The sequence below is a fragment of the Fragaria vesca genome, unplaced genomic scaffold, assembly GCF_000184155.1.
Source record: "Fragaria vesca subsp. vesca unplaced genomic scaffold, FraVesHawaii_1.0 scf0513126, whole genome shotgun sequence".
Classification (NCBI taxonomy): Eukaryota; Viridiplantae; Streptophyta; class Magnoliopsida; order Rosales; family Rosaceae; genus Fragaria; species Fragaria vesca.
This window is the reverse complement of record NW_004443445.1, coordinates 133,905-146,299: the sequence shown is the minus strand read 5'-3', so window position 1 is coordinate 146,299 and position 12,395 is coordinate 133,905. Positions and strand designations below refer to the sequence as shown.

Here is a 12,395-nt window from a genome sequence, read left to right as displayed (position 1 = left end):
ACAATTTTGATTTCTAGAAAGTCTACTTTCTTTGATTTCGCTTATGTTAATGGTAAAGATTTGTAATGAAAATAGTAAATGTGTCTTATGTTAAATGTAGAGTTGCAAATTTTGCCTTGGGTTGATTCAATCTCAAGAACAATTTTGATTTCTAGAAAGTCTACTTTTCTAATGAAAACAGTAGATGTGTCTTATGTTAAATGTGTCTTTCGACTTGCAACATTTTCTGTGATTTTTTTCATGAGAGTATTAGATGTTTCTTATGATAGTTGTAGACAGTCTCAAGAATTATTTTGATTTCCAGAAATTCTACTTTTATGTCATTTTGCTCATCTGAATGGTAGATATTTCTAATGAAAACTGTAGATATAGAGAGACTTAACGGAGAGTTAACGATGTTAGTTTGCGTTAACCTGTTATAGCAAGTCAAAATTGGTTGGGTATCTATACCTTAAGACACACAAGTGGCACCCGACTTTTTTTGGGTGAAATTGTGGATGGTGATGTGAAGATAAGGACCAAGAGCAGTTCATTAGGTATGATCACTGCTTTTTTTTTGGGTGAAATACTTCATTCGGGTGAAATGGCCATAGTCACAACTAGAGTCAAATGCCGCCAATCGTGACTTAAATTAAGACTTTGAGAGGACTTGGAAACTTCTTGTTAAAGACTTCGATCATAATACCTGGACCCTGTTCATTTAGTCAGTTGGGTTTTAGAATTCTATACATTTCCACAAGTTGAAAGAAAGGTCAGTTTAATCATGGATAGCTTCTGTGGAAACCTATTCAAGCCTACCATGAAAAATGCTGCTCATTACTTGCTCTTTCTTTTCCTGGCATCTTCACACCTGCACAATACTCAACTGTGTTTCGGTGATGGACTTCCGAGTGGAGTGATGAGCTCATCATCATGCTTTGATGAAGAGAGAGAGGTGCTTCTCAGCTTTAAAAGAGATGTTACTGATAGTTCTGGCAGACTTTCATCTTGGGTGGGTTTGGATTGCTGCCGATGGAAAGGGATTTCATGCAACAACCGTACAGGTCACGTTGCAAAGATGGACCTCCGGAACCCGAATTACGATCAAGGCTACCGCGGGGAGACTTTTTTGGGGGGTAAGATCAATCCTTCTTTGCTTAGCTTGAAAAACTTATATCACCTTGACCTAAGCGGAAATGATTTTCAAGGACTTCGAATTCCTAGTTTCTTTGGGAAGCTTACAAGTTTGAGGTATCTTAATCTCTCCCATGCTTCATTCGTCGGAGAGATTCCCCCAGCTCTTGGTAACCTCTCAAACTTGATTTATCTTGACCTTGGTTCTGAAAATGATTACTTTTCTGATCCGTATTTTTCCAACAACTTAAATTGGCTTTCTCATATCTCTTCCCTAAAGTACCTCAATCTTGGAGGTATGAACCTTAGCAGCACAGGAGTAAGTTGGCTAAATGATGTCAACAGCTTCCTTCACTCTTAGAGTTGCATTTGTCTGGTTGCCAAATTCAAAACCTTCCACACTCCCAGCTCCGGTCAGTGAACTTCACATCCCTATTGGTTCTTGATATATCAAAGAATTCTATTAACTCTTCATTTCCCAGCTGGTTTTTTAACCTTACCAACCTCCAAAAATTTTATGCATCTTCCAATTTGTTCGGGCCCTTCTCTGTTGAATTTGCAAACTTCAAGTCTTTGGAAGACCTTGATTTAAGTAGTAATTATCTCCAAGGTCAAATTCCCAAAGTCTTTGGTACTTTGTGCAGCCTAAGGTTATTATATCTTTCCTACAACTCGTTCAATGGTGGTTTGGAAGAGGTTTTAAATGGTTTCTCAAATTGCACAAGTTATAAATTAGAATCACTTTCTTTGTCCCACAATATGGTGGAAGGTGAACTGCCTGCCACCTTAGGAATGCTACAAAACCTGAAGGAACTTGTCCTCAGTTCAAACCAATTTTCTGGTTCACTTCCACCATCCATTGGGAATTTATCATCCTTGGAAATTCTGGATATCTTTGGTAATTCTTTGAATATGTCCATTCCTGAAAGCTTGGGAGAACTCTCTCATCTAGTTCACCTAGATCTGTCTTGGAACTTATGGGAAGGCAATATAACTGAAGCCCATTTCCGAACTCTCAAAAAGTTGAAGTCTTTGGCAGTCGGCACCGACGACCGAGATAGGTCTCTCACAGACCGACCTTTGGTCCTCATTTTTAACGTGTCTCATGATTGGATTCCTCATTTCCAACTTGATTCAGTCGACATTGTCGACTGCACAGTAGGTCCTGCCTTTGGGTTGTGGCTTCAATCTCAAACTGAATTGACTCATCTCAGGCTCAGCAATACTGGAATATCAGACTCCATACCAGAGGAATGGTTGTTGAAGATATCTTTCCAACTCACATCGTTGGATTTATCTTACAACCAAATCCAAGGAAAGCTTCCAATTCACATGAACTCCCCATCTTTGGAGTATATAGACCTGAGCCGTAATCAATTTGAAGGCCCTCTGCCACAATGGTCTAGTGCTGCTGCTGCCTATCTCGATCTCCAAAGCAACAATTTTTCTGGGCCAATTCCCTCCAATTATGATCAGCTTATGCCTGACTTGCTGGAATTGTATCTATCTGGCAATCATATAAATGGTAGTATACCACCCTCTTTGTGCAACATGTCAGGTTTGTTAACCCTAATGTTAAGAAACAATCACCTATCTGGTGAATTTGCTCGTGCATGGAGTCTGTGGCCAGCGATTATTGTTGTAGATGTCTCTGACAACAATTTGGCCGGCAAAATTCCAAGTTCAATGGGTGTCCCCAGCTCACTGAACGTACTGAATCTGAGCAAAAACAATTTCACAGGTCAAATTCCTTCTTCACTATTCCAAAACTGCACTGAGTTGCAGATTATTGATCTTGGAGGCAATAGATTGACTGGAAGCATACCTTTATGGACAAGTTCCTTTGTATCATCTGAATTGTATATGCTACGGTTGCGATCCAACTCTTTAAGCGGACAAATCCCCCGGCGACTGTGCTCTGTTCCATCTCTGCATATCATAGACCTTAGACACAACAACTTTTCAGGGACCATTCCCCAGTGTTTGTATAATTTGACTGATTTGGCCTCTGGTTATGACAGTGGTAGACTTGGTTTGTCTAGTTATCAGGAGATGGCCAGCTTAACATTGAAGGGACAAGAACTTGTATATGACACGACTCTGTATTTCGTAAATAGCATCGACTTCTCATCAAAAAACTTGGAAGGTGTAATCCCTGAAGGAATAAGCAGCCTCATTAACTTGGGGACGTTGAACTTGTCCAGAAATCAACTCACCGGAATCATTCCCACAAAGATTGGAAACTTGCGGTTGTTGGAAACTCTTGATCTCTCACACAATCACCTCTCCGGGCAGATTCCACAAAGTCTCTCTTCATTAAACTTTTTGTCTCATCTAAACTTGTCTTTCAACAACTTGTCCTGAAGAATTCCTTCAGGCAACCAACTTCAAACACTCGTAGATTCATCCATTTATGTTGACAATCCATTCTTGTGTGGGGTTCCTCTTTCAACTCTCTGCCCGGGAGATGGTGCAGTGGCACCAGCTGACCCTGACGATGATCATCATAATGATGAGAATGGGAAGTTTGGTATGTATGTGAGCGCTGCACTCGGCTTCATCATAGGCTTTTGGAGTGTTTGTGGCACATTGGTTATGAAGAAATCATGGAGGTATGCCTATTTCCGTTTCTTTGATAACATACAAGAGAGGGCGGCATTTGCAACCGTTTCGAGAGTGGCTCGTTGGAAAAAGAAGACTTGAATGGAAAAAAGAAATGAAAGAACGAAATGCAGTGATCGAAGGGCTTTCTTGATGGGGTATATTGTTTCTCCTTTGATTCAGGTGCTCTATCTTGATGTGACTGCCCTTTGGTGCTGATTGTGGCAGTGGTGTAGATGAAGACCCAGTATTATTGTTCTTGGGTTTGCTGGTGTCTTTAGATTTCAAATTCTCTATATTGTTGTGAGCCATATATACTCTATGTTTGGTATTGCCATGTAATTATCAGTTAAGCGTTATCATGCATTAGATGATTCAAGCAACTTTGATACTGAAAGTGTATATTCGAATTCGATGAATGCATTTGAAAACTGGTTAAAGGACTTGGAGTATCTATTGATTTCAGTATGTAATCTGACACAATCAATCCATGAATTATAATGTTGTGCAGCTTGTGCTTGAACTATTCCCAACTCCTTGTAAGAGAACCTTGCTATAATCAGATAGCTGCTAGCTAGCCGGCCAGCTATTATCAAGCCTAGCACCTTGAAATATTGGTACTGTCTATCCTCAGCAGTAAGCAACTTTTTTATTTGTTGAATGAGTTTGATTCCAATTGTATATGATTGGCCTTCCAGATCTGAGTTGTATTTTACATTCCCCTACTGTGAAAGTGATCCTATGAGAAAGTATACTGAGTTTGAGTTTCAATACTTTATAGTACTCATCATATTATTCATCAAAACTCTCAAACATGAATTGTTGCTTAATCTATCCACATTAGTTAATCTGATGGTAGACATTTGGCCAATAGTGGTTCTGTTTGGTTACTTATTCATATTTCTGAATCATTCAGAAACTTAATGATGATTGTTTTCATGTTTATGAAGACTGGGGAATGTAAGTATGGTGCAGAATGCAGATTCCATCACCTGATTGATAAGGTCAGCAGTGCCATTGTCAATAACAAAGCCATCTCAACAAGAAAATCTGAAGCTATCACTTACTGGACTACCTAGGTGAGGGTGAGAGGTATGAATGGTGGAGCTATTCTTTTATTCTTTATTAGGATTATCCCAAGTCATTTATCAGTAGGGTTCACCTGTCCTTGTTTTAAGCAGGGTACCAGCATATTCCATAAAACTTTGAAAGCATATGGCTAATCTTCATAAGAATGATTACATCATGCGAAGTCTTCGCATTGTAGTTTCAGATTGCCGCTTATCTCGTAAAGCTATGAATATTATGATTATACTGTTTGCTCGATAAGGATTGGAAAATTGGACATGTTAAATAATTTTTTTTTTTTTTTCTTAGTGAGAAGTGACTGGATTTTCTGTTGCATACTATATTCAGGGGCGGAACTGTGTATTAACTTTATATCAAAGGTACTGAGTGATGATGATGAACGAGAGGTAGAAATGTAGGACGATATGCATGCATTGTACTATAGGTCTTCTTGTTCAGAATCAGGGGCGGAACTGTGTTTGCTGCTTGAAGGGCAGAATCTTCCATTGATTAAACCCCCCCCCCCCAGCTCCCACACACGCCATTTCTCATATGAAATAAGATATTTCTTAGATTTCCAAATCATAATAGGATTTTACATCAAAAATAGAAAAATATATAAATAAGTGTCATATACATAACCTTACCTTTTACATCTCAACCCCCCTAATAACAAATCCTAGCTCCGCCACTGACTATATTCTTGTATGTTGAAATCTTATTTTCTGTTTCTATCTATGTATTGTCTGTCCTATACATGTAAGATCATTAATATGGGTGGAACTTTTTTACAGGGTGCTGTTTTATCTGTGTTTACTGCCTTAAAACTGGCACATGTAAGTATGGAGCATCCTGCAGATTTGACCACCCACCTCTTGGAGAAGCTGTAGCAATAGCAGCATCACAAGCAAAATCTGATTCTACTGGAGGGAAAGCATACATAAGCCGTAGAATCCACACAACAGCGGCTAGAATGTATAAAAGATGCTTGGAAGGTCTGTGGTAAAAGTATTATATTGCCTTCTTCCAAGGTCTATTTTGTACTATGTTTCTGAGCATCATGTGTATAAATTGCTCTATCAGACCATTCTTTATGCTCTGCCTATAAGGTGCGAGTGTTTGACTAATTGGATAACATGAGGTATTTCATTCTCCTGTGTTAAGCGAGTCTCTGCCTGTACTCTATATCCGGAATGCATCAGACCGATGAGTTTCACTGTAAGGTTTTATGAGTTTGCGCACTGTCCTCAGCTTCTTCTCTTTTTCTTTTTCTTTTTTAGTGAAATAAGAGATTAAACGATTTTAGCTATTCGGAAGCAAATTATATAGAGAATAAGGGGTCTGTCACTCTGGAAGCCCACCGCTGGTCCCTTAATTTTTATTTAGAAAGACATAAAAAAAGAAAAAAAATCCGAAATGTAAAAGAGAAAAGAGAACAAGAGAACTGTATCCAAAAAAAGAAAAGAGAACAAGAGAACGCAGAGGGGAAAGTCGCCTCCTGAAGGTGTTATCAAGAACAACTAAGAGCGCAGTGCTTATCCGTACACACTGTCATGTGTCACACTGATTTGATAGATACTAGACTAACCAGAGATAATCACCTCAGCTCAGCACAACAGACCAACTATATCATGTGTGCCCAACCCGAACTCCAAGCCCCCACCAATCACCAGCGTACACGTCACCAGGAAACTCAATTTCCCCACGTAACTTAAAATATTAAATTCCGAAAACCTCCCCAGTTTAGTGTGTTCTTCTTCTTCTCTCTTTCTCAAAAACGAAGGTGTGAATATGCAAAGACTGGTTTCAGCGAGGTCTGGGCTCACAGGTCTTCTCAGAAACCAGAGACACTCTGCGTCGTTCTCCACCGCTCTACTCTTCGATGACACTCAGATTCAGGTCCCTCCCCCTCCCTCACCATATTGCATCAATCAATTCAAATGTTCACATGTCTTTATTATGTAAATTTCATTTCTTTACCCAGATTCTAAAAAAAAGCTACAATTTTTTTATTCAACTGATTGGACCCAAATGCAATTGTTGATCATTTAGGCACTGCTGTTATTTATTTATTTATTTATATATTTTTTATTTTTTAATACCGTGAAGTAGAATGGTGTTGGATTTTGATGCAGTTTAAGGAAAGTGTGGGTCAGTTTGCACAAGAACACATTGCCCCACATGCTTCAAAAATAGACCACACCAATAATTTTCCCAAGGAGGTCAACTTGTGGAAGCTTATGGGGGAGTTTAATCTTCATGGAATTACTGCCCCAGGTAACATTTTAACTGATGTTCTTATCATACCTTAGAACTATGTATCTTAGATATTTGGCTGGTTTCTGAAAATGTATCATTTTTTGGGTGTGTGCGCGATGCTATGAACTTATGTTTGCTCTTCAGTTGTTGAGGGTTTAGTTTCCGTGCTGAGTTTTTGGTTATATGAATTTGTAATCCAGGATGCAGTTTAATAGGCAAAGTAATCTTACCAAAAAAAAAAAAATTATCTCATTATGCTATGTATGTTGCATATTGGTAGTCACTACTGAATACGAAGTGAGTTGGATATTCATCCTCAACCGGTAGTAAATGTATGAGGAATTCATTTGAATTTTGTCTGGTAGGGTGGGTAATGAGTTTGTAAGGAACCTAAAAAAAGGGAGAAATGACAATGTTCTACTCACCGTGTTTTTGGTAGAAGTATATTTTAAATAATTGAAATTGACTATTGGTTTTCTTGTAGAGGAATATGGAGGCTTGGGTCTTGGCTATTTGTATCACTGCATAGCTATGGAAGAAATAAGCCGGGCTTCAGGATCTGTCGGTCTATCTTATGGTGCCCATTCCAACCTGTGCATTAATCAATTGGTAACAAAATAAATGAGTACATTTGTGCCAATACTTGCATGGATATGATAAATGTTAAATTTTTTATTTGAATTCTTTGTTTTGTAGGTGAGGCATGGAAATCCTACTCAGAAAGAGAAGTATTTGCCAAAGGTTTTACTTTCATTTGAATCACTATTTACACCATGTAGTACATACAATTTTTCTTCATTGCCTCTTAGTATAGCTTTTCTTTGTGCTCTCGAGTTGTTGATTGCGAAAGGGAGGGGGGTGTGGAGCCGATCTAGTGATTTTAGTACAGATGGCTAGTCTATAGCTGGGAAAATGTAAATATGTGTCTATGTAAAGAAGAAATGAAGAAGAAAAATAGTAGATCACTTGAGGGATCACAACTAATAGTATCATCATCTTATTCATTTCGGTTTTATATTAATCAGTAGTGTTATTTTATTTTATTGCCAAACTGCTGAGATTACATATCATGGTGATACTATTGAACTAAATATTGATCAGAAAACTCATGGCTAGCTTGACTTCCATTGTTCCATTCTTCCTTCTCCTGCCTCTTTTATTTCCAGACCAATGAAGTATCATGTTGCATGGGATAATCTTTCTTATGTTCAATCATTTAGTTCATCTTCATTTTTTTGTCCTTAACAAAATCTATCTTGTTTATGAAGCTTATAAGTGGAAAGCATGTAGGGGCCCTTGCAATGAGTGAGCCCAATTGTAAGTTACCTGTACTATTTTACTTATTTCATTTTTTATTCATTGAGATTCTGATCTCTCTATGTCTCTCCCCCTTCTTCTAGCTGGTTCTGATGTTGTTAGCATGAAGTGCAAAGCTGATCGAGCAGATGGGGGTTATATCTTAAATGGGAACAAGATGTGGTGCACCAATGGCCCAGTTGCTCAAACATTGGTAATGATTTTTTTATTTTATTTTTTTGTTTCAGAATAACTACTCTCTCTCTCTCTCTCTCTCTCTCTCTCTCTCTCTCTCTCTCTCTCCCGGCCCTATACTGTTGCTCTATGTGCATCTTTTGTGTATATCATATGGCCCAAGCAATGGGATAGGTTCATGGTCTGTCCTATATACATATAAAGTAATTTACGTGCAACACTAATAGACACACACACATGCATTACTATAATTTTTTCAACACTAATAGACAACCAACAAACACTATTTTTCTTCGGTTTACTTTGTGCTTCACCATATTTTTCCATTGAATGTGAAGAGTTTGAGCTTTCCTACCACTTACTGTAGGAACAATAGAATAGGCTTACACAGAAGATGTTTCATGATGCTGGATAGCATTCCAGAAGTGAATTCCATAACTTGTCTCAAGATATGCCTCATTATTGAACTGCAGCAGATGCAGACCTACCTTTTGTCACTGTGTAATCTTTAAAACTTATGTCAGACCTATATCCATTTGGGATTATGTATCAGTGGTGGTAAAGTGATATCTTAGGATACTGTTTGAATTACAAAGAATGAAGTGAAGGACACTGCAATCTGCCTGTATATATATTTCTATTATCAATGCATATTGATCAGTTCGTACATTTGTCTCTATGTATGCATGTAACTTTGCCATAAGATTTAATTCACATTTATGAATTGGCTGTGACTAACATTTATATGGATCAGGTTGTTTACGCAAAAACGGACATAACTGCGGGCTCAAAGGGAATAACAGCATTCATCATTGAGAAGGGGATGCCCGGGTAATTGCATAATCACACAGCTATTTTCTGTTTAAAAACTTGGGCATCTGTGTGCAAGAGTGTCAATTAGGTTATGCGGTACCCAGTCTACATGTGGCCAAAATAGCTTAGATTTTTGATCATAAACTACCTAGTTCTATCTTTTATTGAGTATAATTACTATTATTCCTTTGTTACTAGGACGACTTGTGCATTTTACTAAAATATAAGAACATAATAACAAACGCTAAATGGAATTTCTTGAAATTTTTCATGTTTATTGAGTCAATTATACCTCCATGCAGGTTCAGTACTGCCCAAAAATTAGACAAACTCGGCATGCGAGGAAGCGATACGTACGTCTGCAATGCTTTAATTGAAATTATCTATATCGGATTCCGTTCCCTTTCGATTTTCCACTAACAGTGGCAATGATCTGACCAGATGTGAGCTTGTCTTCGAGAATTGCTTTGTTCCAGATGAAAATGTTCTTGGTCAGGAAGGAAAAGGTTGGTGATTTTTCACTCTTTTTCTATTTTCGTGACTAGAAGGAGATCTGTGGAATATGTTGCAGTCGTCAATTACATAAGCAAGTAGTGTTACTGTTTTTTAGTTAGAACCTGGTTGCTTAGGCCTCATATGACTTGATAAAATTTTCATGCTGGTATATAAAGAAGCTGACAATTGCAATGGGACTCCTGAGTTATTCTTGTCGCACTGCAACAACTCAATCAGACATGGATTCCCGTTTGTCCATAACATCACTCATCTTGATAGTATGCAATGAAGCAGTTATGAGTTTATGACTTTCTACCCCTAATATGAATAATAACTGTTTGATGAAGGATGAAAAACATTTGGAACCCCATGACAATTCTTGTTTAGGTAATATAGGACCTTTTGGTGATTTACCATAGGCATTTAATGCTGTTAAAATCTGTGTGTTTTCACGATTGTAATTCAATTGAGAAATAAACTGCTTCAACTGCCATAACTCTGTTATATTGTGTTTCTTTCAGGAGTCTATGTCATGATGTCAGGGTTGGATTTAGAGAGGCTTGTGTTAGCAGGTGGGCCCCTAGGTATTATGCAGGCATGTATGGATGTTATCCTTCCATATGTTCGACAGCGAGAGCAGTTTGGCCGTCCGATTGGAGAGTTTCAGCTTATACAGGTTTATTTTTGTGTCTAGACACTTGCATTTCTTTCTCATCTTTGAGCTCCTTCTATGTGAACTTTAACCTTAATGGACTACAATAACAGGGGAAAATTGCTGACATGTATACTTCTTTACAATCTTCAAGGTAAAGGATTTTGATTCCTTTGTGCACTGCTCATCTGCTGATGTTTACATGGTAACACTGATAACTGTCTCTGGTTCTCTCTACTTCATTTCATTTCCAGGGCCTATGTGTATTCTGTTGCAAGGGAATGTGACAATGGAAGAGTTGACCCAAAGGTTCTTTGTTTTCTGATTCTGTTTTTTCTCATCTGTCTTAGCATTTAGCAAAATAAATTCTTTGCAGACCATAATCTCTGTGGATACAATTTGCAGGACTGTGCTGGAGTTATACTATCTACGGCTGAAAGAGCCACGCAGGTTGCTTTGCAGGTAAATTATCTGCTCTAACTCCATTCTGTCTTGCAACTATGTAATTTGTCTATTCAAATGGCAAACCTCATTCAGGTTAATCAACTTAGCTTGCAAATTGCATATTGCTTGAATGCCCCCATATTGAAGTTCATAATCTCCATTTGCATGATTTTTCTGATGTTTATATAATTAGATTTAGGAACACGTATACCTTATGCTTGATTTTGGAAGAGAAAAAAGAAAAGCCTAGGAGGAAGATTTGTTTATCTTTACATTACAATGATTTTGCCATGACAAGTTTGAACTGTGCAGGCTATACAATGCTTAGGTGGTAATGGCTATGTAAATGAGTACTCAACTGGCCGTCTCCTTCGAGATGCCAAACTCTATGAGATTGGAGCAGGGACCAGTGAGATCAGAAGAATGATCATTGGTCGTGGACTATTTAAGGAGCAATAAGAGGGCATGATGTTCATTTTCAGTTGCTGGATTAAAATATCTGCAAAACCCCGTACCTTTCCAGGACACTGCTGGTGTTAGAGTTCAGCCTTTCTGACTATACTCTTCTCACATGATCCGGAACACAGAATCAAGGGATCACACCATCAGTATCGTCATCTATATGGAAACTGCCATATCCATTAGTATAACAAAAGGTGGCTCCATCTTCGTTTGATCATCTTTCAAGTATATTGTCAACTGAGGTCAAATGAGTTTCTAGAGGTGACACTTATATACCCTTGTAAATTTGGTAAAAGGCAATACTTATCTGTAGGACTCCTTTCCATGGTACAAATAAATAGAAGAGATACTTTGTTTGGTTGGTGTCCGGTAACTTATATGATGGGAGTTCTTTGATTTTCCTTTGATCCACATACTCTGCAATCGTCTTCCTGCCATTGTCAAATATGAGCAAATAGTTTACAAGGAAACTATGATCTGATCACACGATTGACTCTAAAAAAAAGTGTATAGTATTGTTATCTTCCTCCCAATTCTGCCTTGTACTTGTCAAGAGTAGGAGTAGTTTTGATAAATGACATTATATAGGTGTTTGAATTGGATTTTTAACCATGTTTTTATAAGGAGGTGAAAAACGACTATATGAAATAAAAGATCGCCCTTACTAACCTATGTGTAACTTACGATTACTTCACATTTTTGTAACAGAAAATGGACATGAAATGTCTTTATAGCAATCACATAGGGAGCTAGTCAGCCAGAAATAAGCCTTTGCACTTGCCCTTCTTATAACCGCGAGTCCTGCAGTAACTTGAGCACTTGCTCTCGTTTCCAGTGTGGAGTGTGTTCAAAAGAATCAAACTTTGGTCGAAGTGATGATGTAGAGGAGCTTTGTCTAAATAATCATTCCATTCGTGGCCTCCGAGTTTGATATTCCAACTATCTCTGAACTTTAAGACTGAGTTCCTTCAATTGAAGAAGGGTAGAGTTGTTAGGA

The 12,395-nt window shown here is 38.0% G+C and overlaps 1 protein-coding gene and 1 pseudogene across 1 annotated transcript; both read left to right on the top strand.

Annotated features, from left to right (window-relative positions):
• The first annotated feature begins 763 nt into the window (after positions 1-763).
• LOC101291200 lies at positions 764-3,816 on the top strand (annotated as a pseudogene).
• A 2,507-nt stretch (positions 3,817-6,323) lies between these two features.
• Positions 6,324-11,808, top strand: LOC101307853 (isovaleryl-CoA dehydrogenase 1, mitochondrial-like). The gene is made up of 14 exons (XM_004309823.1): positions 6,324-6,681; positions 6,918-7,059; positions 7,526-7,650; positions 7,738-7,782; positions 8,310-8,358; positions 8,442-8,551; positions 9,287-9,363; positions 9,648-9,698; positions 9,787-9,851; positions 10,362-10,516; positions 10,606-10,646; positions 10,747-10,801; positions 10,898-10,954; positions 11,249-11,808. Exons 1-14 carry the CDS (start codon positions 6,574-6,576, stop codon positions 11,393-11,395), a joined length of 1,227 nt encoding a protein of 408 aa, XP_004309871.1. The 5' UTR covers positions 6,324-6,573; the 3' UTR covers positions 11,396-11,808.
• Positions 11,809-12,395: the final 587 nt, after the last annotated feature.